Here is a 26,334-nt window from a genome sequence, read left to right on the forward strand (position 1 = left end):
TCTCCAGCAATGTAAGTAAAAATATTTGAAGGCAAACAACGTAATTCAATTCAAGTTAGGTCAAAGAGGCAACCCAATGAAGATATCAAAAAAGTAAGTGCTTTGCCAAATGTTTAAAATCCTTTTTAGATGAGACTTTACAGTTTTATTTCATCTAGAATTTCTAATTGAGTCTGCATCAGTTTAATTTAATTTGCATGGTGTTTAATTGCAAAGAAAAAAAAACAGCAAAACCTCCAGATATAAATCTCAAAACAAGAAAAGACAACATACACATTTTGATAAATATTCTTCATTTTTACATCATTTTTTATCTGATTAATTTAGTACAAACAGTCAGGAGGACAGATTACAGGTAGAGAGCGAGAGTAGAATAACTATGTTCATTTAGGGTCTGGTTTTATCATTGTGTACAATTGTTTTAACTGAGCCACAGCAAAGTAGAAATGCTAAAGGATGATTATACTCATAAAGTAACCCAGACAGCACTAAGTTTGTATGAAATATGTCCACTTTCATTATATCAATAATTCTATCAATGTCTCATTGTATTATTCTGCTAATGAGAACTAGAAAGTTTTACAAGAGGTTCACTATATCACACAAAATACATAAAAGCAGAGTAATTATGATCCAATTCTATTTATTTTTCTTGTGTCATCTATATTTTTATTTTCCTGTAGAATAAGTCATTGTGGTGAATTCAGTGGTCATTTCCTCGATAAACAAACATCACTCTTACTGAGCAATGCACTCCAGCTGTTAAATGGATGCTGATAATGAAAAAATAATGAAATATGTTCAGAAATCTCCAGCAATGTAAGTAAAAATATTTGAAGGCAAACAACCTAATTCAATTCAAGTTAACTAAACAGACTGGGACACAACTGGAGAAGTATTTTTGTTTGTTCTTTTAGTCATATGTTCTTTAAAAAGCCTATAAAAATAAAACATTCTGACAATTCCGCTTGTGATAACAGGGCCTAAAAAGCACTTTTTTTTCATCTTCATCTATGTACATGTATTAATGGTACACTTTATGTAGAATGAGTGTTCCCTGCTTGTAAGTCAAGAATTGCATTTTTCCTTGTAAATCTCTGGACTTTTTTTGAAATCCTTATCTACTATTTTGAGAAAGTTATCGAAATACTTTATTTTTGATTTGTTTAAATAATTAAATGTGATCTTTCAGTCTGACTCATGTCTGAAGAATTAGAAGTCTGGAAAGTTTCATTCAGAAAAGTCATTTGACTCTGAGCTGTATGAATCACTCAAATGAAAATAAACAAATGGACAATTAAAACTGTACTAAGAACAGATCTGAACATTCCTGAGTTGTTAGTTAAAAGTAAAAACTATAAAATACAAAAAAATAAAATACAAATAATTGCTAAAACCCTATTGTTTCTCTCAAGATTTTCTAAGAATTACTGACAAATAATCAATCCTGTTATTCTTCTATTATTTCAGAGGTAGATCCTTAATAGCCTAACTTGGTAAGTGACATGTAGCATGAAGAAAAGGTACGTTTATGATCCAGTGCTGCGTTTTTCCTGTCTCAAACGGTCATGCCTAATAATGGCCAGTGGGGGCAACAACATGAAAACGTCAATGATTAAAGAAGAAGAAGAAGAAGAAGAAGAAGAAGAAGCAAAGAGCGGCCTTCAGCGACATCTCCGGCTAAGTTCTTTTAGCTAAAACGAAGATTTCCTTTCCCTCTTGTTATATACAGACTGAAAGGTTGTTTAGAAAAAAGACTCATTCATGTAAGTATCTAAAACAGACAGTATTCAGAACTGTCTGTGTTATATTCTTCGTCTAAGCTTGGGACTAAACATCTACAGCTCGCCATTGTTTGCGTTGAAGAACTAGTTTAACTTGGAAATACCAATGCTTTGTTTGGTTCAGACTTCCTCCTTTAAACTTATACAGTAGTGTCATCTTATTAATTAATGACTGTGCGTTTGTGGTTTCTTGTAAGAAAAAAATTTTTTTTACTAAGTTTGAATTATTTTGTGACTAATAAACGGTAACATTTGCTAGCTGGAGTCAACGGTGGCTAACGAGAAGTCTCGTCGACGGTGTCGAGCCGCGGGTAACACACGTGCGCTAAAAGACATGCGTCCATTATCGGACAGCGGGCAACACTGAAGTTTTAGAACTAAAAATTTCCTCCGTAACCTTCCTGTATTCCGTGTGTAGACCTATTATTTAACGAAAGAAACTTTAATCTGCTGAAATATAAACCGATTTTGAATCCCATGCGTGATACGGGGCTGTACGAATAACACATCAACTCCAGAACCTACAGTGTATAATGCTCTGTAGGATACAGTGTATCCTATAGAGCGTATATAGTAGATATATGAAACAAATTACATGAAAGTTTGAAACACCGATTGAAATCGTAATAGGTGTTAATGATTTACTGCTGGTAGAAATGACACATTGGTTGTTTTGTTTAGTCTTACAGCTTAATTCCTTTTTTGAACCTCAGTCATACACTGTGTAGCCATTCCACCCCTGACGATGTATAAATGTACTAATAATTTGTATTGAACTGTGACTTTATTTCCGTGAAGAGACATTGGACGCAAACTCAGACTGCGCGGTTAAAGCCTGTCGAATCGTTGTCCGATAATAGACAGATGTCTTACAGATGCTAAAGTTTGAACATTTCCGGCAGGCCTGTGACCTAACTTGTCCACACCCTCAACTATGTAATTATAACTTGTATTTTTTATTTGAAATGGCGACCAAACCGTTTGTACGGTTGTTTAAGGTCTCATTCTTAAAAATAACCCACTTAACTCATATTTCCGGGACTGCGTGTGTGTCGTCATTTTCAAACTAGGAAGTGAACCTGGGAGAAGGCATTCCAAGTAAAGCTTAGACATTTTGACTCTTATTAGTCGAACTCCTCTAACAGGGCTATAGAAACATGAGCTGATATAGGAAAAATGGGCAGGTCGAATAATTAAAATTTATTTAATGTGTGTATGTTATTTAAAATGCTATGTCAAATTTTTGTAATTCCAGGTGCTATTTGAGATAATAAACACGCAACTATGTCTGGAGCGTGTCGGGACAGAAGTCGTCGCTGGCAGGAAATTCAGAAAGGCCTTCAGTTCATTCAGTAAGTGTATTTTACAGATCATCAGTTGTTTAATAGAGTACAACAAAAGAGAACAAAAACAAATTTTTATGATAAATATTTAGTTTCCTACATCAGTGCATCTCCTAAGGTTGAGGAAAAAGTAAAACTTTAACTTGTTTTAGCACTTCACATATGCACAGATACCCTTTATTTAAAGGGTATCTGACCTACCACTTTCACTCAGCTTAAATTTTAAATCAGACTGCTTTCACTTCTTTTGGAAAATAAAGTTCAGGGTGTGTGTGTTTTTTTTTCCTACTTGGAAATTTGCATTTAACTTGCTGTGTACATTTAAATATGCTACCAATTTTAATAATGGAACCTAGTATATTAGGGTTATGCTAGGTTATTAGCCTCTTAAAGTCTCTAAGCACTGAACATTTATAAATATGACGTGATAAAGAATATTTTTTGCAACTAGTTTAAATCCAAATTCCCAGACCAAAAAAACTACCAGTGAAGTATTGACACATCAGCGTGTTGATTTGAACTCGGGTGTCTGCTCCTGTCAGATGCCTGCTGTTTGTTGTAATAAAATGCTGGGGTTTAGACTGTAAGTATGAGTTGTCTATACATCCATCACAAGATAGATGAGAGAGAGAAATGAGCCATATCACTGCTCTTGCTGAAGAAATAGTGCAAATATGGTTGTTAGAAACTAGCATTTAAGTAACATAATCTTGGCCAAAAACATGTTATAAACATTTAATTAAGCAAGCAGAAATCTCAGCTTGTGAAAATTAATATTGGTGTGTTGCATCACACCAATGAATTTTTCTCTGTCAGTATGTCAGTCAGGCTAATGGCTGTTTTGGTGGGTCTTTTTTTAGACCAGAATATTTATTTTTATGTCTGATTGTAAATGAATTCAACTTGAATATAATAATAGTAATTGGCTCTATTTGCCAGATTTATTCAAATAAAAAGGAATAGAGTGGTTCCACTCTTGTTTTTAAAGTACAGATATTTTTAAAAATAGACACACAGTTTGAAGGAAACAGAAAAGTTTTATTTATTTACTTTTTATTAAGAAATGTGTACAATATTACAAAGGCAAAAAATTAAGACAAGGTTGAACTGGTCCAATATGCATAGTGAGGATTCCCAGCAGAGTAGCTGGGCACTCTTAAGCGTTCATCAAAGAGCCTGAGGGAACAAACTGTTTCTGTTTGTTTATTCTGAAAGTGCTCTGTAGTGCCGACCCAAAGGAAAAAGTCTTAACTACTTGTACCTGGGATGTTTGGGGTCAGTTGACATTTTCCTTACACAAAGATCTGTATAACTCCTTGATGGAGTGAAGATAAGCCCCGACTATTCTCTCTGCTGATCTGGCTGCTCTCTGCAGCTTGTCCGTCTCCTGTTTTGTGGCTGAGCCAAATCACACAATGATAGACAAACTCAGAACAGGCTGAAAAATGGCTGTGTAGAAGATGACCAGCGGCTCCTGTAGCTGTTCTGACTTTGTTTTTATTACATAAACTGCGGTGGGATGTTAAGATAATGTATATTTTTAAACTTACCAGAAAGGAGCATGTAAGAAATAAAATGTTTCTGTGATTCTAGTCATACGGAATTCTGGTTTCGTTATTTTTGTGAGATCAGCTGCGAGGCAGCAGAGATGGCCTTTGTTTTTGTAATTTTTTTTTATAGCTGGGCTTGGCTTCAACACTGTGTAGACTAAAGCTTTGTGCAAACCTTGTTCTGCAGGTGTGCCACACAGAGTAATGTTACATTTCCACTTATCTGTCAGAGACATTTTCTTAAAACTAAAGTGATAACTGAAATTTAATTTATTTCATAGCTTTGTCAGATTAGGAGATTACAGTTTCTTATTATTATTTATGGCATTTAACATTTATGAACAACATAGATTTGTCACTTTGATTTTAGTTGTTTGCCATAGAGTAAAACTGAAACAGTTTAAAGAAATACAATTGGTTTTGAGTTTAGTGAAGTGGTTTTAAGTATATAGATTATTGAAATTTTATGTGGTAACAGACTGTCCAGATTTCTTGTCTTCGTTGTGTTTTCAAAGAGAACAAACACGCCACAGATGACAAGATAACCACATGTCAAAACAGAATTTCCATTGTAATGTTTAATACCACAGAAATTTAGTTTGTGTAATAAATCATGTGATCTTTTCAGGATAGCATGAGATGACTGACACATCGATTCTACTTCACTATTTAGTGAGGGTTTTACTTTTTGAAAAGGATGTCATAGAGTTCACTGTCTTTGTTGTTATAATGTGTAAAGCAACATCCTGAAGTTAATTATAGTGAGACATGTTACATTTGTAGTATACAGTATCATTTAGTGTGAATAAACAATTACTTTGTTTTTACTTCGAGGCACATTTTAACAGATTATTGAAATTAGATCTTTTTAACCATCTTTTTCTGTTGATGTTGGCTTTTTTCCAGTCAGTTTGTGCATACATTGCAACTAGTCCAGCTAATGATGAACACAAACACCTGATCACTTTCCTGATAATTAATTTTTATGGATGTCACCGAGTCAGTTCATGCTGAGGGTATCGTCAGGAAAACGTCCACCCTAGTGGACAATAAACTTGTATCTTATCTTATCTTCCTGTTAAAATTGAATTTTCTTTTCCACTGTCACCACATCTATGCTCAATATACAACATTTGAGCAAAGTTAAAGGTTTGATGTAATCAACTGTGTGTTGTCACCAGTTCAGGAGGAGTGATTGCAACAAAGATGGTGACTCTCTGCAGCCAGCTGTGTTTATCGACATTTATTTATTTTATTCTGAATAAAATAAATAAGCTAGGCTACATTTACACAGTCGGACTTAAAGCACAATTCCAATTAAATTTTTTGTTCGCATGGTCATTCAGACTACTGAATTTATGGAAATAATAATGGATTATGTCATCTAGGAGTTGATAAAGTTATTCAGCAATGAGAGCCAACGTGTTTATCATAAGGTGATTGATAGATATTTTCTCAAAAAGAGAACCACAGACAACGTTTGAGTTTTCAAGCAAGTCTTTTGCAAAAGGAGAAGGCACTGCAGACCACTTCCTCAAGGGGTCTGCCATGCGTTCTGACTCTGCATCAGAACTGGTCTTTTATTACAAAGCATAGCAGGAAAGCAATGTGGAGGGAGGACAAAGGAAGATCTACATACAGGCCGTGTAAGGAGTATCCCAAGATAAGAAATGACTGCAACTTCAAGGTCTATATGCAGCTGCAGCTCCAAAGTCTAACAAGTTCCTTTTCTCAGGGATGTGAATACTAAATCTATTAAAACTACAAATGTAAGAATGATAACAAAACATAAATATTCTAACAGTGATAACCAAATTAAGAAAGCTGTGGAAAAAAAAAAGCACAACTAATAACAATGGCCTTTGGTGGCGCTTTAACTGCAACTTCAATGAAGAAGCTTGGATGCATAGTTGGACGATGAGAGCTTTTTCATTACTTGTGTTTTTTGTTTGTGTGGAGTGGTGAAATTATGATGTGCTACACTGACATCCACTTCTTTCTTTTCATTCATAATTATAAATTTCAGCCATGTGGTTTGGCATCGTCTGGCACTTTCTGGTGCAGAAGTTTGATGCATGTTTGGCATGAATCGTGTGTGAAATGCGACATGACCATTCATACTGTGGACCCTTTGGAAACAAATGTATTTGATTTAGGACCAAAAAAATAGAATAGGGCAGTTCAGATATGTCTCTTTATTTTGACTGCATTATTTTATAACTAGGCACTTTGGATCTCAATATATTGACTATTTCCACATATAAAGTAAATTGGATCTGTCTGTATAGTTCTTGGTCTTTGCATGTTGAGAGTTTAGCCTAAATAAGCTAATAAACTGAAACAGGCTGCAAGTCATGGTCCTCTTTTTGTTATTTTGCTGTACCACTTGATTTGGCTTCTTTTTGGCTTTCTACTTGAGCTGCTAAACTTTAAAACGTTTTTTCTCTTTATTGGTTCTTCTTTTATGTGTGTTTTAATCAAATTAATATATTGAAGGTATGAAACTCATTCTGTTCTTTGTTTTGTAGATCAACCCTTCCATTTCCTGGAACCCAAGAGCAATATGAGGTAAGCTTGGGAAATTTGAATGTGGGTGCAGTATCTTTATCTTTTTTTTTTCCATGACCTCCTGGTGGATAAGCTAAATTTAAAGGCCAGCGTTTCAAATTGAGTAAAAGGAAAAGCTTTTTGTTTTGTGCACGCAATAACGCATTGTTTTGTAATTGTACGTGGTTTTGTTTTCGTTTTAATTTCCAGGTGTTCATAAAGGAACTTGTGTGGAACCTGTTTGGAGAAGGAAATGATGTGTTTCAAGAAGGGGAGTGGACAAAATCAATTGAGATGTACACAGAAGCGCTAAGTATAGCAGATTATGCGGATTCAGAAGACATCTGTGTTCCAACAAGTGTACTGGAGAAACTGTATGCAAATCGAGCCGCTGCATATCTCAATATTGTTCCAGTAAGTTGGTGTCAGCTGGTTCTATTTCATCATAAGCTGTCTCACTTGAGATGGACTGCAGGATTTACAGTTCCTTCACTTTTTAATGGAAGATAGGTTGGCAAAGAACAAAACAACTTCCCAAGTGATCAAGTGTTTTTCTGCATTGTCATTCAGTTGATAACTGGCTGAAGTTACTCACTGAAAACAGAAAATTCTGGATATAACGAGAGCTGATTTGGTTTTTAATACTGCTTAGCAGACCTAATCACATGGTTATTGGTTAAAATTTGTACACATATTTTGTGATAATTAATCTATCACAAAAAAGTAAAACATTTTATCACTTTTTAAACAGTAAAACTATTTTTTTTAAAGGTTTTGAAATGGGATCCATCAAAAAACATTTGAGGAAAAAAGAATGGCTTGCTATGTGAAATATTTTGCTTCTGGAGTCAACAACATGTTTTACATGTCAGGGAAAACATTTTACTGTTGTCAGAACAAGGCACACCCAAACCTAACTCAAACTAAAGTTAATTAGTGTGATCTTTTACAACATTATTTTGTCATCACTCATAGGGACTGTATGACCAAGCCCTAGAAGACTGTGAAAAGGCTCTCCAATTGAATGAAGGGAACTACAGAGCACTGTACAGAAAAGCAAAAGCCTTGAAAGAAATGGGAAGACATCAAGAGGCCTATGAGGCTGTTGCCAAATGTTCGCTTACAGTGCCTCAGGTAAGGACAAATATTTGCATGCTTCAGATTACTAATATACATCTGCAATGGACTTGTTGTTTTGTCCCTGGCCGAGGGGAAACCAGACAGGTTAGAGACAAAGAATCTAGCAGTAACATTGGTACATACCTTGATTAGTGATCAACTGATTGGGAACTAAAAACTTCAATCTCTTTCAACCAGTGAACACAGCTGACTGCTAGCTTGTTGTGTTGACAACATTCGTTGGTGTTGCTGCTAAATGAAGCAGTCTCTAACTTGACTATTTTCAGGATCATTAAGGTGTTTATAAGTGAAGATGGAGAAAGAACAGAGATGCAGGAAACTATTTGAAGGAAAACCACAGTTATTTAGGTCATTCATGCTGATAGAGAATCAGAGAAAAAACTTGAATAGATTCTAACAAAGTTGCTCGATCATATTTTTATAGCTTTCAGCCTCTGTCAGTCATTGAGCATGCTGGATTTGAAAAGGTTGGCAGCTTTATGGAAAATTAAGGTCAGGGTCTCGATTTGCTTGGGACTTTAGCATCTCGTGTGTGACAGGCGATGTAACTTTTTCTGCTCCAACTAAAATTACTTAATCACTTCTGGCAGGTAGGCTTGCCTAATACTTTAAATTATGTTGTTCTTTCTTCTTGTTTTAAAGCTGTTAGAGAGTTGTCTCAAATCTGTGTCAGCAGGTCAAAGCTTGACTTGAACACGTCCTATTCATACAAAATAAGGACTTCCTTATTTAAAATGCAAAACACACAGTGAAGCGTATACTGGTTGTTGTCATGAATGTATTTCCTATATTTAAAGCATAACAGTAATGCACAAAGATTGTTTCATAGCTGCTGTTTTGTCTTCTCAGGATTCCAATGTCACACAGCTGACTCAGGACCTTGCCAAAATTTTGGGGTTGAAAATCCGCAAAGCTTATGTAAGAAGTAAGGTATGTATGAAAGTCAGCTTGACTACTCATAATGTCATGAAGAGTTAGTTTTTTTTGAATGGTAAGATCAAGAGTAAGATCACTTAATAGGTATATAATAGGTCCTTTCCAAATGGTGATAAAAAATATTCACCTCTTAAAAATTAATTTTTTATAGCCTGCCTTGAATGTTTTGCGTGGATCAAGTTATCAAGATGCATCATGTGACAAAGTACGCAACATTACCTTCATGAGTTCATTTGAAGAAAACAGTTTCTCAAGCAATACATTAATCTGTGAAATTTCTTCATTTTTAGTTTTCTCGTGGCTCAGATTCAGTTGAAGAAATAGAAATTGGTAAGTTTTACTATTAAAAAGTTTTGATCTGAATGTGAGAAAGAGCTGAGTCAGATCTAATGCTGTTGCGTTTTCTGTTTTAGAAGTGCCTCCATTTGCCCAAGATGGCAGTGTTTTGGCTTCAGGTCCAGCTGCGATCCAACCCCCGGCAGCAGTGCACGCCCCTCTGAATGATTCTGTGGTTGATGAACTTCCTCTTAGCAAAAGTATTTTATCTGTACCCCCATCTGAGCCCCCGGGCTTTGAGTCGGTCCCCTTGCCTGTATCTGCCTCCACATCAGTTTCTCTTTCTATGCACTCATTTGTGAACGGTTGCCGAACCAGCAAGCCTTGTCAGATTCTTGAACCCAGTCAAGATTTTGACACAGACATAATTGGGGACGACCTGGATGACCTACTGGACCAAGCTGGCCCTGAACCAGACATGGTTAGTGGGGGAATTTTAATATGAAGGGATATATGGGGCTAGATATTTTCTTATTTCTTTCAGTTGAACTGTAACTTTTCTGTGTCTTTCATTAGGGTATCCCCACCGTGAAAGGCCCTCTTCCCTTGCCTACCAGTATTTCCTCTGGCAGTTCTTTGTCAAATCCATTCCTGATGCCCTCTAATATAATCCCTTATGTCCACACTAGTCCACAGCAGTGTACTGTAACTCTGCCTCCTCTCTATAACAAGTCAGGAAGCAGTACTTTGTTTGGTATGGACACTTTTCACTCCTTGCCCTCACCGCTGGACTCGTTGGACAGTCTCAGCATATCAGACTACAAAACTGGTATGCTATTTTTTATTTCTTAAATGGTGAGATATTTATACAAAATAACTTAATATCTTTTTTTTTTGTTCTTCTCACTCCAATATTTTCAGATTTTGCCCACAGTCCCTTCATTCCAAAGGTAATTTCTCTGTTTAATCAGAAGGTTTTAAGAATATAATTTTGGAGTAGTTTTTAAATTTCTTTTTAAATGCAGCTCAACAATAAAGAACAGCCTATGGGAATGCCACTAGGTATGCCTGAAGTGAAGGACCTCCCTGCTGCTGTGGATTTAGCAAAAAACCCCTTAGCTGAAACACATGAGTTCAAGCAAGCTTGCTCAATGTGTTACGTCAAAACAGGTGAGGGTTTGTTATGACAGTAAAGGTGTCTCCTCTGAGAGTTTCTGTAAGCTGAGAGAGTATGTTGTTTCGTTTGGTGTTAAGTTGTTGTTTTTTTTTCCTTGTGCATGCAGGACCTGGAGTATTAGACTACACTCTTCACACTGAAGATCATAAGTGCAAAAAAGACGTGTTACTTGGCAGAATAAAGCACTCACCTGATAAAACATGGAAGCTCATTCGACCCAGACCAACAAAAACCCAATATGTAGGACCTTACTACATTTGCAAAGGTAACTTTTTCCCCTGGTGATTTTTCTTTTGATTTTTGAATAGCCTTTGTCAATAATCTAATAAATGTTTATTCTATTTATTTTATCATAATACATCGTTAAAACAAGTAGAGGAGTTGGCATAGCACATTCTTTTGGGAACAATCTGCTCTCTCTAAAGTCAAGTTTAGACTGAGAGGGAATACTAAAATGTGACCTTACCTGTTTCAGAGGTGGCTGTTGGAAAAGAGTGCCTATACCCAGGCCACTGCACATTTGCATACTGCCAGGAAGAGATTGATGTTTGGACTCTAGAGCGGAAAGGGTTTATCTCCAGGGAACTGCTTTTTGATCCTTTTGGGCCAAACTCAAACATCAGGCTTACTGTTCCCAAGATCTTACAGGAGCATCGTGGAATATTCATGTTTCTCTGTGGGGTTAGTATTTACATTTTTTTACTGCATTGACATTAGAGTAGGTTGGTGTGTTTAGATATAGGGGTTGTTCTTTGTTTTGTTGTTGATGAAGCAAATATTTTTTAAATCATACCAATTTAAGGCAAAACATTTACAAATGCTAAGGGTCTTGATCAAATTTGATATGTCTTATATGCCTAGATTGTATTGTTCTCTGCTTTATTGAAAATATAAAAGTTGAGTATTTGCATCTGCAGATACTCAACTTTGCAACTCTTACTGATGGTGTTTTTGTGATGTCATAAATTGAATTAAATGTGCTTAAAGCGCCTTCAACAGGAAAACAGGATCTACTTGGTACTTTCCTTGAAGAAAGTATTCACATTTTATTAATAAGTGGCATGTTAATTTATTTATACTCTTCACAGAAATCAATGTGAAATCTTAACATGGCAATCAATCATATAATCATATGACACATAGTTTCTTAGCAGGTTTTGGCTTGTTTTCACTTGTATTTTGAATATTTATTTTTGGCCTGCTTGCTTTCACCCTAATTTTTTGCTCCTTCCATGCTCCCCTCTGCCAAGACACGTTTTTGGTTAATTTAAGAGATGACTTTAAGCCTAATCCACCAGAGAGGTTGTGAAAAATTGCAAAGATGCAAACATTTATGCACATCTTCTTCCTGAAAATGGAGAGGCAGATTGTGTCTCTCCACAATCAACAGTTTTGAGTTGAAGGCCTCTGAAAATATGCTTTTTAAATGTTGTCACAGTTGCATTAACTTTGGATCAATAACTCCATTAACTAAAATTCTCAGTGGACAAATTTAATTAAGAAAAAAGCAAAAATGTCTGGTCAGAGAAATTGAGGGTGTCAGAGATCATGTGAGAGGCTGATCCATTAAGTGCTCTGTGGATTAACAAGATAATTTCGAAATGAGTTAACGTTTTATGTAAAAATATTCTATGTTAATGGTGGAGTCTTGGCTCCTTTATTTCATTTATTTTGATTAGCTGTACTAATCCAAAATAGTTTAACACTCTTCTTCCTTGCTGTTGGACTACTGAGATGAGATGGGTCACTAATGTGTGCAGAAATATAACATCTTCTCAGCTTCTTTGGATTGCTGAGGGATTTTGTTGTTGTGGACTCCTTATTTTGCACTTCTGCTTTATGTTTTAACTACAAGATTGCATCCGGGAGATTCAGGCAATATAACAATTATATATGTACACATACGTGTGTGTGGGTGAGTCAGCAGAAATAGTAAAAATCTCACACTGTATTTCTGTTGCAGCAATAACAATAGTTTAATTTTAGTTATGACATATTGTTACTTTTCCAACTGTTTCTAGGTTGCTTTTTTTTTCTTATTATAAGATGACTAACAGTCTTTAAATCTACAACAGCTTTTGATATAAGTCTAAATCTATTTTAAGCACTGAGGTCATTTAAAATCAATGTTGATTTTGTGTTTACAAAGGAGCCAACAACTTTTTCTTACAGTTGTGGAAGACCAAGCCAAAAAGTAGTTCAAATTTAGAGCTCCTATGGTACAAAATTTTTTTTCATTCTCCTCACTGAATAACATAGGAAGCCATAAGAGTTAGTGCTGGCAAAGTAATTTGCCTTATTATCTCCTTTTTTAAACCATTTTCCGTTGCATGCAGTTTATATTTAATGACACAGATATGCTAACAGATATGCAGCAAGCATGTCTTTAAAACAGTTCTACTCATAAAAAGTGTAAGTAAGTTGTGCATTTTTTCTTTGGGAAACGAATAACTTTTAAACTGCCAACTTCATGTCCTTTCATTTTACTGAGGCTAAGAGTTCAGGGGAATTCCCACGACGTCATATGTAGCTGACTAGATGTGGGGGAGGAGAAGCATTCACTCTTTCCTTGACATGTAATTAGTTCAGTGGAAGAAAAATCACATGTTTAAAGCACTATAGAGAAACATGCAAATCTTAACAAATATTAGAAATAAATCAATGAAAAGACTGAGATAGTACTTGACTTAAGCATTGGCAATACTTAATTAGTAGAAATTCTTAAAAAATCTTCTTAACTAACCATACTTTGTTTGATTTGTCTGTTTGGCTAAAATGAACCAGATATTGAATTGTTTGGGAAATTTTGAAACTTCCTTAATGCACCTTATTTGTTTTGCAGGTGTGCTTTGACCACAAACCCAGAATAATCAGTAAAACCAACAAAGATGACCCATCTCTTTGCTCTCATCCAGTGACAAAACATGACTTTGAGACTCATAAGTGAGTCATTCAAATTTTTTAAAATTCCGTCTTAAAACATCCTTTCAGAGAGATTCTGAGAAATTTCGAAATTGTGAAAAAATAATCCTACTTTGTTTCTTCTCTTTTTATGTCTCCTCCTAGGTGCCTGGTTCACATTTTGAGGGACAATACAGTTCGTTATTCTAAAATCAGACCTTTGAGTTCCCAGAGTCAGCTGGATCTTTGCCGGCATGAAGTGCGCTATGGCTGTGTAAGAGAAGACGACTGTTTCTACGCCCACAGCCTGATCGAACTCAAAGTCTGGATGATGCAACATGAACTTGGTAAGCAACATGTGTTACTTTAGCATTTTGCAAGAGAAGAGTGTCAGCCTGAAATTCCATCAATACTACAAGAAGTCCTACATTTCCATACAAAGGTATTAGAGTATCAATACTAGCTGACTTTGAATGAACTGCAAAGATCTGTAGATATCAGGTGGGCTTACTTCATGGAATAAAAGCTGTCATTTCTCTTAAAGAGTTCATGTTTCCAGAACAAGCATGCCAACTGCCAGTTTAAACATGAATTGTGTGTGGACCACCACTTCCTCGGCACACCTGACCTGGAGAGGTCGGGTGGGCGTATTGGAGTTAGATGAGATCAGAATTAAACTGTATGGCTGAAAACAGACAGAATACGACATCTGAAGTGTGAAAAATGGTGTGGGCAGCATCATGCAAATGCACGTCATCAAAAGTCGTTGATCTTTGCAGCAGCCCCTCATACTAAGCATGCATGTAGGGACAGTAGGGAGAAGAATGGTGCTACAGCAGGAACAAATGTTCACCTGAACTTGTTTGGCTTAGCAGCCATCTTCTGTGTCCAACTGGAGGAATCTGTACAGTTCTTAATGTTCATTATGTGATTTATTTTTTTAAGTGTATTGATATATTTGCAATATATTGTTTCACTACTAGAAGTCTGAGGCCTTTTTGAGAATGCTGACAAAGATTTAATTTCTTGGAGGAAAAAAAAATGGTTTAAAATAAAAATTTTAAAAAATCACTCACTTTTTTAACTCTTCTTGCAGGTATCACTCATGAAAGTATTGTTCAAGAGGCAAAGAAATATTGGAATGCAACAGCTTCATTGCAAGGAGCACAGGTAGAAAACGCACTGCAAAACAATGTATCAACTGATTCTGCTTAACACAGATAAAAATAGCCGCAGTTGTCTAACAAAGTATCTCTACCTTCAAACATTGTCCCCAGTTTTCAAATCCCCAGAGAAGATTTGGCCCTCCAAATCTGAAGATGATGTTTGTTTGTGGCCAGTGCTGGAGAAACGGCCAATTGAGTGAAGCTGACAAAAATAAGAAGTATTGCCAGGCAAAGGCAAGACATACGTAAGTATTTCAATTTCTCTTGGATTGTTTCAAAATGAACGAATAATATCTCATAGAATCTCTTTCTGATTTTAGGTGGGCAAAAGACAAGAGGGTTGTGCTTGTAAGTTCTCATGAAAGAAAAAAGTGGACAACTGTAAGACCACTTCCAACCAAAAAGCCCATCCCATCTCAGTTTGAGGTACACACCCAGCATTGTTGTATTTTCCTGTAGCCTAAATGTGAAGAACACTTTCTTTTTGAGTTTCTGCTAACCGGTAACTAAATGTTTCATTTTAGATTTGCATGCATGTGACAGCGGGCAAGAAGTGTCAGTACATCGGCAATTGCACATTTGCTCACAGTGTAGAAGAAAGAGACCTTTGGACCTACATGAAGGAAAACAACAGTAAGTTTCTTTGGAGCTCGGCTTTTTCACTTGGTTGTATTTCATTAGTACAATTGAATCGCCTTGCAATGCAGCACACTCATTGTACGTCCTCCATCCTCCAGTTCCAGATATGGATCAGCTTTATGAGCAGTGGCTGCAGTCTCAGAAGCCTGGCTGGGGGGAAGAAATGTCCAATAATTCTTTCAGGGAGAACGGCAAACAGATCCACATGCCGACAGACTATGCTGAGGAAGTGGTGAGTTGCAGAGCCAGCTGCCTCCGCACAATTCATGTTTAAACTGGCAGTTGGCATGCTTGTTCTGGAAACATGAACTGTTCAACAGAGAAATGACAGCTTTCATTCCATGAAGTAAGCTAAAAAAAAATAAGCATCTCTCTGATAGGTTGTTGCCTCTCAAAACTGATTTGAAAATATTTTATAACTCAATTTGATTATAAATCTCTACCACTTTGTCAACTTCAATGAAGTTTTTAATTGAAGTTAAGTTTACATGAACAGCACACTTCAGCAACAAAGTGGGTCAATGTGGATTATTAAATAGTGACCAATTGTGAAATAAGCAATCATTATTTTGTCAAATGCCGTCAAAACCATTAAGCATATAGATTGATCAATGTTCCACTCAAAGGCAAATCTGAACAAGGTTTTTAACCTTGATTTAAAGAAACTCTGTGTTCCTGCATTTTTGCAGTTTTCTGGAAGTTTCTTCCAGACTTGTGATGTGTAGAATCTGAATGCCGTTTCTCCATGTTTGATTCTGGAGCAAACAGAAGACCTGAGAGGACTGAAACGTTGATGTATCAAAAGATCTTTGACGTATTTGTTGCTAAGCTATTCACTGATTTATAAACTACTAGAAATATTTCAAAGTTCTCTGAACTAGAGGGAGGCAGTGTAAGGACTTTATTATTATAATAAATAAATAAAAGTCTTTATTGTCATTGTCACAGGAACAACAAAATTTAAAAAAAGTTCCATCAGTCAGTGCATAGGCTTAACTGGTTTTTGTGAGTTCTAGTTTAGTTATTTGCCTCGTAATTAAAGAAAAATTTAAAAGCTGATTTTTTTTTTTTTGCAGGCCGGCAATCATTGCTGGTTGTGTGGTAAAAACTGCAATAGCGAGAAGCAGTGGCAGCAGCATATCACTTCAGAGAAACACAAAGAGAGAGTCTTCAACTCGGAGGATGATCAGAACTGCTGGCAGTACAGATTTCCCACAGGCACTTTCAAAGTTTGTGAGAGGTAAGATTATCAGATTAAACATCTGGTTTATTCCTGGTGCCTTGGTCCTCCTTCTGCAGTTTTTGATGTTTGATGTTATGTTTCAACAGATTTCTCAAAGGCACATGCACAGAGGATGACTTATGTAAGCTGGCTCATGGAGAGCAGGAGCTGAAAGAATGGATGGAGCGTAGGGAATTCCTTTTGATGAAACTTGCCAAAGCGAGAAAAGACCATCTTATAGCACCAAATGACAATGACTTTGGAAAATACAGTTTTCTCCTTAAAGACATTAAATAATGACATGCTGGAAATATTGATGCTCACTTGCAAACAAGGCAGTATTCAGTCATGAGTCAGGTCTTTATTAAATGGCCTCTGCTTGGAGCAGGAAGTAGCCTGATCCCAGCATGATTTAACAGAGGGTGTTCAGGACCGTCCCTCTGATTGGTGGGTGGTTTTCTCTGATCCAATCTACAGAGTGTTATCATTAATGGCAAATATTCAGTGTGTGACATCTGAAGCTTTTCTACACATTGTTCAGTAGAAACACCTGAATATGGTGACAAAAATAGCATGTGTAAACCTTGATCAGAGTCATGTTCCGATGCTTAGTTAACCTAAAAAAAAATCTTTTCACAAAACATTTGTATATTTTAATGACCTTTTCTGTTTAAGTATTAAACTACTTAAATTGAGTTGACATTCTTGTTTTATTGAGTCAACATAGGTCATTTTCACCTTTCATTTATCTGATAGTGTTATTGGTGTTATGGGCACCTTACCAAATAAAGATACCATTTTTTAAAAAAATCTGAAACTGTGTTTTATTAAGATTTAATATGCCTTACACAAACATGTCACTGCAACTCTGGTGCATGAAAAACATATTTACAAAGTATGATACACAGGATAAGAGAAAAATGGGTTAAGTCATTTCATATAAGATGAACCTCAGTCACAAACATCATTTAGTCATACAACTGCACCTGCTCTATGCAACTAGCAGTACTCATCAGCTGTCTGATATTCAGGCTAACACTTGCTGCAGTTCCTCCACCTCCAGCTTCCACATCTGTCTGTGGAGCGCAGCAAAGTCCGAGAGGTCTGCCATCTTCACAGCACGGATCACAGGCTCCGGGGAAACAGCCTGGATGACGCCCATCACCATTACATATTTACCTGCAACAGTGGCAGATGATCAATGTGGGCAAAGGTGAAAATGTACAGGAGTCGATGGAGCTTTTGGCTGTGATAAAGTATTAATTTAACATCTTTTGGCCATTTTGGATCTACAATTATGCAATGTATGCTGTTTACTGTGGAAAAATAAATCGACATTGCAAATGCAAAAGAATGCTTCCACACAAACTAGCCATTTGAGAAAAGTAGCTGCTTTTGATGAAAAAATTTATTTTGGTGGCTGAAATTCAAAGTTGCGGAAAAATATTTATTGTAGTGGATTAATGTAGTTTTTAGCAACTACTGCATTTTCTCAGAGTAAAGTTAACATTTATTCTAATAGTTTTGACAAAACCTGATAGTTTAAACCTCAAATATGTTCTTTCATACTGAATCTCAATAAATTCACTACACAAAATATGACCGCTGCCTAAATGCCACAAAGTTTAAAGTTACTGAATCTAACTTTACAAGGTTTAGACAAACTTTTATTTCATTCATCTTGGTTCATGTTTATGAAAATGCAGTGATGAATTATGGTCAAAAGCAGCAGATTTATCCTAAACTTAGATCACAGTCTGGATAGCTATCCTGATTTTTAACATCCTTTTTTACGACGAGAAGCACATAAATATTTTAGGTGTTGCATCAATGTGCAAACTTGATCAAACAACTTCAGAGGATACTTTGGCTGAAAATATTCAAGCACTAAGAAACGCTGTTAGGATTCATCAAAGTACAGCATAGTTTTAACTTTATCTCAGCCTGTGGCTCTGCTCAGGTGTTGAGGAAGCCCAGGTTGCTGTAATAGTGACCTTCAGCTTGTCAGCAGTGGTAAGACATTGTGCACCATCTCCACACTTTTTTTCTTCCACTCAACTTTCCATTAATAAACCCCTACACAATATCACACTCCACGTCATTTTCTCAAGATATTTTATGGTTCATCTTTATTGCAAAAGGTGTCTCGTCTCCTTGACTGCAAAATCAGTTCACTGTAAAACTAATTTTTAAGTTTTGTGTACAATTTAAATAGTCTCAGGAGTTTGGTGTTAGAAATAATACATCTAACAATAAAGACCATAGAAAAATATTTTAAAATCAGATTACTATGATTAGGTTTTGAATGACACGTGCAGCCATATTACCTGGAAGCAAACACGGTTTGCCTTTGGGAATGTTATTAACGCCCTGGACGGCAAAAGTCCCTGTTTCGTCCATCAGCATCACGGTGGTCCCGTCCAGTTGGACCTCCAGCACCGTGCCCTGCATCCATACAAGAGACACGCGCAGAGTGCGACCCCTGCCCGCTCGGATTACGTATCCCTCCGCGCTGTCAGCGGTACCCCGGATCCCCGCCGCCCTCAGCTGACCTGACAGGACCTTAACCGGCGGGGAACGTTTCCCGTCCTTGCAGGGTTGCTCTAGTTTGGACATTATCGGTCGAATGAAGCTGGCTCCAGATGGAGCAGCTCAGACCGGAAAGTTTGTCATTTAATTTCTCACGGAGCGCCAAAATGTGTAACCCGGAACATATAGATTTTTTTCTTGGGAACAGGTTCCGGCCAGGATTATTTCAAATTAAAAGCTTCTCATTCACGTCTGTGTCCATGTAATCTTGTTTGACAAATAAAATGAAATTTAAAGTATCAATTTCACATTTTTGAAAGCGAAATTTCATCCTATGATTAGAGATGTACTTTGACAATACAACATAAGACCAAATAAATTTGTTTTATTATTAAATAGAAGTTGTCCCCTCATGACTGCTACCTGGCCAGTTGACCAGCATAATGTCACTGACATTTTTTACAAGGAGAGGAAGCTTTAAAATACTAATCTTCTTTCATGCACAGTAATGGAAAATTGAGTGGAAGGAAAATGATTAAAAAAATATACCCACATGTAACAACAACTGTGAAAGGATTGCAAGGCAAAGCTCAGTGAAGATTGAGAAGAGTTTAGCAAGGCACAAACTGCAGCTGGAGTCAGTGCTTGAATACATATTACACAGAATTATATATGACCTAATTTACAACTATTCTTTGTGAGTTGTCCAAAATTTCTAATACCTGCTTTTATGACCGTATTATAATTGTGTTTGATAAATCAGTAAACTGGCTCGAACAAAACCCCAAAGAAAAACAACTAAGTATTAAGAGGAAGGTTAGAGATGCCAGATCCAACAATATGGCCCAGTCAAAGCAATCTGGGCTCAGCCCCCTAGCAGTTCTCAATGCCACGCCATCGTCAGTAATTTATGCAAACAGAAGCAGCTATTATATGCACATACTGTACAGTACATGGAAATATCCATCAGTATTCTTGTTTTCAATCTGTTCATGTATTTTTTAATACTCTGGAAAAAAGGGAGGCGTTTGCTTAGCCATAAACAACAATTTAGCTAGAACAGAAATCTGCCCTTCCCATATATCCCTCTGTGCATAACGAATCATTTTTCAAGTATGTAGTTTATTGAGATGCATCTATTTGTCTGAATGAAATCAAATATGTCTACAATGTAACAAATTATTAACAGATGTACACATAAACCCAAAATCTTAGTTCAAAAGTCCAAACTGCCAACATGTTTGTTTCCGACGCTCCTATTCCACACTAAAGGAATAAGCTGGTAATTCATGTAGTTTGGTTTGATTATATTCCTGATGAATTCATTTCTTAAATATGAAACAAGATGGTTTGACCAATCTTAACCCTTCTACTGTAGTTTAATGTAATTTTGTTTCCTCTCTTCTGTGCAATATTTGTTGAAGCAGAAGAGGTCCTCAGAAAACCTAAAAGAAAAGCTGTTATTCAAGCACAAATTTGACAATTTTTTGTTGTAATGTATGACTTTTATTTCAAGAAAGCAAATATGCAAAAAGCAAAACTAAGCCAAATTGTGAAACTCCATTTATGTTCTATATCAAACCTCTATCAGACCCTTACTGTGTTTCAAAAAAGCAGGCACAAGTCAAAAGGAACCAAATAAGTCAAACAACTCAGGGTGCATTTATTTCATTAAATAAATTTTATTTCTTTTTAAGAATAACTGAAGAAAAGTGTTAGCAATTTCTATACATTTTTTTTTTAAATTTTCCCTTGGATTTGCTGAAAACATTGATCAACAGGGCTGAGAAATTGTATGCTGCCGCAGAGTGCACCTTTAACCTAAAGACAAGATAGTTAGTCCACAGGCATCCATCAGTTTCCTTCAAAAAGCTTCCCAACAGTTCCTGAAGCCTCACTTTAGTCTCCAGTTTTTTTTTATTTTTTTTTTTTATTGGCTCCTCCTCTCCATCCCAGTTCATCATTGTCAAAAAAAGAGGCACATTAGAAATACTGCCATTTTCCAAGGACTGTGTCTTTGATTGCATCGACAAACTGTGCAGGCACCCAGTAGACCCAATACTGAGAGGCTTCCGTTGGACCCAACTGAAAAGCCTGCAGAAGTGGAAGATAAACTGGTGAGGAATTTTGGGATTACAAGGACTATGACAGCTTACCCACATGACTGACATTTTTTAATATGTTAGGCCTCTTGTTTAAGTCTTCAAAGAGAAAACTTAAGTCTTACTGAATACAGTGACAAAGGACTGTATGCCCAACTGGATCTTATCAATCCACTGTGTCTTCAGATCTGTCAAAACCAAGACTTTGTCAAGCCTACAATCAGTACAAGGAAAAAACATTGTGTTTGCATGCCTTCAGGCCTAAAATCCCACCACTGAAACAATATTTGTTAGTGTACATTATGTGTTCTATTGTAATAGAAATGCATTTAACTGAAAGTGTGACCTGGGGAAATATAAAGATGCACTTTTAACATTTTTATTTAGTTAATTAAGGGAAAAAAGCTACCAAATCAAACTGTCCCTATTTAATAGTAATTCACCCCTAAAACTAACAACTGTTTCGGCCAACTCTGATAGCAAATGAAAGACTTTTGGACCATTTTGTAGAATTATTTTTTATGTGATTTCTGGTATGGTTTAGATACCAGTCTTCCTGCGTAACCCAACTGTGATTGAGCTTAAGGTTTTAAACAGAAGGATGAATTATTTCTGGGTTTTCTAGTATAGAATAGACTTTATTGCGTCATCAATTCCGGTCCGGTAGTCCAGGACCGGAAGCAGCAAACTACCACGTTTGCATATTTTTTTCGTTTGTATTTTTTTCTTTCTGAAATTTTGTAACATAATGCACAACATATATCTAATTCTGTCCCCTCTGAGCTCCGTGCAGCACATTTCATTCATTAGGATGTTTAAACTCAAAACAGAGCTGTGATTCTAGAATCTGATTCAATATTTCTACTATCATGTACAGACTGTAATGCAACTCTATTGATCAAATCTACATACTGTGATCTAAAACCTGAATCAGTTAAGCAAGATGGGAATAAATGTCATCTTAGATGATAAAGATGAATATCATCTAAGATGATCTTTGATGACATTTACTCCATCTGCTATTAAACTTAAAGTGTTCAGTAAGGTGGAGCTGATGATTGATTGATAAGTTTTATAAGTTCTCAGACATACATACACAGATACTAGATAGGTTCCAAGAAAAGTACTTCGCGGCATAATGTCCTTGGTCTGTGATTCATAAAGCAAATCCTGTGGTTGATCATTTCCATATGTGCAAAACTATGAGACACATATCTTTGACAGAGTTCTTTATAATGCCACACTACTAGTTTTATCTTAAAACAGTCTTTCCTGAGAATATTCCTCCCAAAAGCACTGAAAATTATGACTCAATCTCTGATGCACACAACTCCCTCAAAGCTTTCCAGGAAAAGCTACAACAGCTTTTCATATCCTCAAAATACTTTTTATTTAGAAATTACAACTGAGCTCCATCCTTTTCTGTAAGTAAATAAAACAATCTTACCTTCTGAACTTTTCTGGGTAGAATACCCCAAACACATCTGCTAGCTTTGAGTATTAGATTTTTCTTTTCTTTTATTTTACAGCTAAATCATAAATCTGACATGCAGGCAGCAACAACAATAGTTACCATCATGTGATAGTCCTCATGGCCTTCGATGGGTTCGGACACTACATTTTTAATAGAGCCCATTGGAACTTTCTCTGTTCTCTCTGCAAGTGAGAAAGCATAAGCATAACTGCATTAACATAGTCAGCACCTCCGTGCCACTGGGACCTCAGTCAGGAATCATAATGTCACCTTTTGTTCCGATCCACAACTGATCTTGCTCCAGTTTGAATGTGAGTCTTACTTTTCCTCCGGATTTGTTAAACATTCCAGATAAAGGCACTGTTGGTAATCGTTCCTGTTGGTATGACAATGGTGCTATTAATCCCTTGTAAGTTCACTTAAAAGACAAAACACATGTTGGACAGCTGTCGCTAACTTGAATGAGCTTTAATCATCACCCCTCACCTTTGTTCCTTTGATAGCTGGCATTATATCTTCTGGTTTACCTTTGTCCAATACTTTCCTGTGTTGCTGAAGACACAATGCAAGTTTTTAAAAAATCCATACAACTTCAATACTTAACAGTGCTGTTGAAAACTCTTACCTTTTGCCTGCATAAGGGCTCTTTCTTGTTTTCCTCGGCTTTAACTTCCTGCTGAATAACCTCTTTCGGTGTGTTAACAGCTAATACATCATTTATTGTAGATCCGACCACCATTATTTTTGCCCCATTTGTAACCTTTATGTCACGTAGCGTCTTATCCTCCGGAAGCAGTCCTTTGTACATCACTTTCTGCATTGCTGGTGGAAGACCTAAAAACAATGTGAGAATTCCTTCAGTTCTTAGCCAACAACATTTGTTATAAAATGTAATATAAATGAATTAAACAATTTCACTCTCCTACCAGTGAGTGCATGGATCCTCTCTTTTAGCTTGGCTCCGGTACTGTCGACAGGAATTTTCAGGTCGTATTTGTTCTTGTTCCAGATAATCTTCAAGTCCACCATCTCCTGCTTGTCGTCTGCGTCGTCGCCATTGCTAATACTAGAGTCCTGAGTTGTGGCATTTCCTGCATCTGTGAGAGATGAAGATTCTGCATCGGCCTTTTCCTCGTTTTCACCAAATGCCTCGGCTTCTTTTGGCTTTGCCTCAGTCTCAGTGTCCATTACGGCTCCTTCACCTCCTGCAAATGCATCCGGTTTATATTTATTTAAATAAAATTACACAAGAATTCCTGGGATATATGTCAGCAGAACACGGTCTATTCCAGAGAAAATGTATACGAATATAATTAAGACTAAAGAAAGAGTAAAACAAATCTTTAGTCACTACAAGTAACTATAGACAAAACACTAAAGTCAGCATGGTGTTATGTTCAAATGTTATTAATAAAACTGGGTAAGATTTAATATTAGATCAAAGTGTGTGTAAATCAGCAACAAATTTAAACATTTGCATAAAAAGCAAACATTTAATCCCATACCACTTGTCCATATTACTGAGTGCTGAAAGGAAACACCTCACAAGACCTTTACTACTTTTGAGCATAGCATGCAAGAGCTAAAACCAGATAGAAATTTAGAAACATCTTATGGTAGACAACTCATTTTCATATATGAAAAAAATAGATATGAACACTAAAACCATCAAAGCACATGAGGTAAAACAACGAGCAGCTTTCTGCCATATTACACGTTTGGCCAGTAATCATAATCCTAATAAACATATAGAATAGAATAGAATAGCATTTATTGTCATTGAACAGGATTCAACAAAATTTCTATTGCAACTCCCGTGCAAAAAGTCAAAATATACAATATTAAATAAACAAACACACAATAATAATAATATATACAACTAAAATTAACTAAAGGCACTCAACCACACCAAAGAAGAAGCAGCAGGTCCAATTATGGTAAAGTGCAGATGATGTGACAGTGCAAGTGCAATGGCTGTGTGTGGGGTGTTATTCTGAAAGTCTAACGATTAAGAATATTTTAATTGATAAATAGAGCAAATACATTTGTTATCTTGCTAATTGAACTACTGATGTCCCATGAAACACTAAATTCCAAGAAAATGTGATTCTGGGCCTCTTGAGTTTACTGCCTTTGATCAAACAAGAACCTTCTGCAGAAAAACATCTGACCACTTGGTTTATATTTTCACCTAAAACCAAATTATCAACATATTATGTTGCTTAATAAAGTTCTTTTATGCTTCATGAAAATCTATTTAAGTACCGCTTGAGATTCCCCTGCTCATCTGAGCATTTAAGGTGTGATTTTGTTTTTTTTAGATTGAAGATTCTCCAAGTTTCGCTTTTTTTTCTCCTCAGCCGCATTCTCTCTCTCGAGGTCTTTCTAGCTCTTTCTATCGCTCACATGTAATGAAAGTCACCACACCGTTTTGTACCATGAACGAATTAAAAAAAAAAAACTAAACTAAACAAACGCTAATTATGCAATTATGGCAGATAAAACAACAAAAGAACCAAACACCCAAAAACTGAGGATTTTAGCCAAAGTAGTCACATTACCGTGAGCCCTGCATGAGATTCCAATACTGTTGTTAATTATCTTTAATTGTCTTATATATGTGATGATAATTTACGGTCGAATGGTCACAGCTGTTAATGTTTTTGACCTTAATAGCAGCTGTCGTCAAATGTAGATATATGTAACTGATGTTAGCTATCGTTAACGTTTGCTAGCAGGACCGCTGCTGAACATTTACAGAAAAAACGTAGCACATTTACATCACCGTCTAATAATAACAGCATGTTTCAAAGGCTAAATTAGATACATATGGCATTTTATTGCTACAACATAAGCGTAAACTAAAAATGTTTTCTGTATTTTTTCTAAATTTTCTCTATACCCACCATCCTGCGTCGCCATGATGATTGTGTACAATCTGTCGGTTTGTGGCAAAGAGGATACAGGAAGCAGGATGACTCCGAGACCACTGAGAAAAGTCTAAAATAAGTTAGCTATGGCACGCCAATAAATTGATATGGATGGTAACAATGTGTTAATTTAATTTAATTGTTCAAAATATATGTATAAAAAGATAGTTACGCAAACTTGACTTAGTTAAAGCCTTTGTAGACAATTTATTGTAAAACGGATATGACAGAAACGCGCATGCGCATTTGGAGAACATTTTACGTGGAAAATATGTATAACTATACAAATATATGTAGCTTTCTTGTCAGTTTAACTGGAAAAATGAGAACCATTATATTTGTTAAAAATAGATTTTTAAAGAAATAATTTGAAAGTAAATATAGACGTATACATAGTAGTCACATCTGGAAAACGTGTATGAGAAGGCGGAAGTAAGTGGCAGTGCACACTCTTGTTATTTTGCGCATCTTTGCAGCCAAGACAGACATCGAACGATGGAACTTTTATCTTGTTTTCCGTCTTTGACAATATCTTTGACTTCAAAATAAAATTAGATGTATTTGCCAGACGCTTGAAAAACATATATATATATATATATATATATATATATATATATA

At 36.1% G+C, this 26,334-nt stretch overlaps 3 protein-coding genes across 3 annotated transcripts; 1 reads left to right on the forward strand and 2 right to left on the reverse strand.

Annotated features, from left to right (window-relative positions):
• The first annotated feature begins 1,585 nt into the window (after positions 1-1,585).
• zc3h7a (zinc finger CCCH-type containing 7A) lies at positions 1,586-17,466 on the forward strand. Its single transcript, XM_055021580.1, has 23 exons — positions 1,586-1,766; positions 3,040-3,136; positions 7,206-7,245; positions 7,435-7,638; positions 8,200-8,358; positions 9,214-9,294; positions 9,452-9,505; positions 9,591-9,630; positions 9,714-10,057; positions 10,153-10,405; positions 10,498-10,526; positions 10,602-10,746; positions 10,860-11,018; positions 11,229-11,434; positions 13,596-13,696; positions 13,820-14,001; positions 14,751-14,824; positions 14,932-15,065; positions 15,141-15,246; positions 15,345-15,453; positions 15,558-15,691; positions 16,536-16,699; positions 16,789-17,466. The coding sequence occupies exons 2-23, from the start codon at positions 3,069-3,071 to the stop codon at positions 16,976-16,978; spliced, it is 2,976 nt and encodes a 991-aa protein (XP_054877555.1). The 5' UTR covers positions 1,586-1,766; positions 3,040-3,068; the 3' UTR covers positions 16,979-17,466.
• Positions 17,467-17,506: 40 nt separating this feature from the next.
• Positions 17,507-19,392, reverse strand: rmi2 (RecQ mediated genome instability 2). The gene is made up of 2 exons (XM_055021581.1): positions 19,009-19,392; positions 17,507-17,860 (listed from the first exon to the last, which is right to left on the reverse strand). The coding sequence occupies exons 1-2, from the start codon at positions 19,295-19,297 to the stop codon at positions 17,709-17,711; spliced, it is 441 nt and encodes a 146-aa protein (XP_054877556.1). The 5' UTR covers positions 19,298-19,392; the 3' UTR covers positions 17,507-17,708.
• Positions 19,393-21,120: 1,728 nt separating this feature from the next.
• ubfd1 (ubiquitin family domain containing 1) lies at positions 21,121-25,909 on the reverse strand. Its single transcript, XM_055021634.1, has 7 exons — positions 25,693-25,909; positions 23,713-23,991; positions 23,412-23,620; positions 23,273-23,338; positions 23,057-23,162; positions 22,886-22,968; positions 21,121-21,304 (listed from the first exon to the last, which is right to left on the reverse strand). The coding sequence occupies exons 1-7, from the start codon at positions 25,706-25,708 to the stop codon at positions 21,194-21,196; spliced, it is 870 nt and encodes a 289-aa protein (XP_054877609.1). The 5' UTR covers positions 25,709-25,909; the 3' UTR covers positions 21,121-21,193.
• Between the last annotated feature and the right edge of the window lie 425 nt (positions 25,910-26,334).

Source organism: Poeciliopsis prolifica, unplaced genomic scaffold, assembly GCF_027474105.1.
Source record: "Poeciliopsis prolifica strain line A6 unplaced genomic scaffold, Auburn_PproV2 SCAFFOLD077, whole genome shotgun sequence".
Classification (NCBI taxonomy): domain Eukaryota; kingdom Metazoa; phylum Chordata; class Actinopteri; order Cyprinodontiformes; family Poeciliidae; genus Poeciliopsis; species Poeciliopsis prolifica.

Bases quoted from the DNA above. Each gene is read 5' to 3' on its own strand.
- zc3h7a (XM_055021580.1), top strand. From the start codon at position 3,069: ATGTCTGGAGCGTGTCGGGACAGAAGTCGTCGCTGGCAGGAAATTCAG. The intron at 10,747-10,859 runs GTGAGGGTTTGT...TTGTGCATGCAG, and splicing joins AATGTGTTACGTCAAAACAG to GACCTGGAGTATTAGACTAC. The intron at 13,697-13,819 runs GTGAGTCATTCA...GTCTCCTCCTAG, and splicing joins CATGACTTTGAGACTCATAA to GTGCCTGGTTCACATTTTGA.
- rmi2 (XM_055021581.1), bottom strand. From the start codon at position 19,297: ATGTCCAAACTAGAGCAACCCTGCAAGGACGGGAAACGTTCCCCGCCG. The intron at 17,861-19,008 runs GTAATATGGCTG...CCACTGTTGCAG, and splicing joins CAAACCGTGTTTGCTTCCAG to GTAAATATGTAATGGTGATG.
- ubfd1 (XM_055021634.1), bottom strand. The intron at 23,621-23,712 runs GTAGGAGAGTGA...CATTGTTTTTAG, and splicing joins GAGGATCCATGCACTCACTG to GTCTTCCACCAGCAATGCAG. The intron at 23,163-23,272 runs GTGAGGGGTGAT...TCATACCAACAG, and splicing joins CAGCTATCAAAGGAACAAAG to GAACGATTACCAACAGTGCC.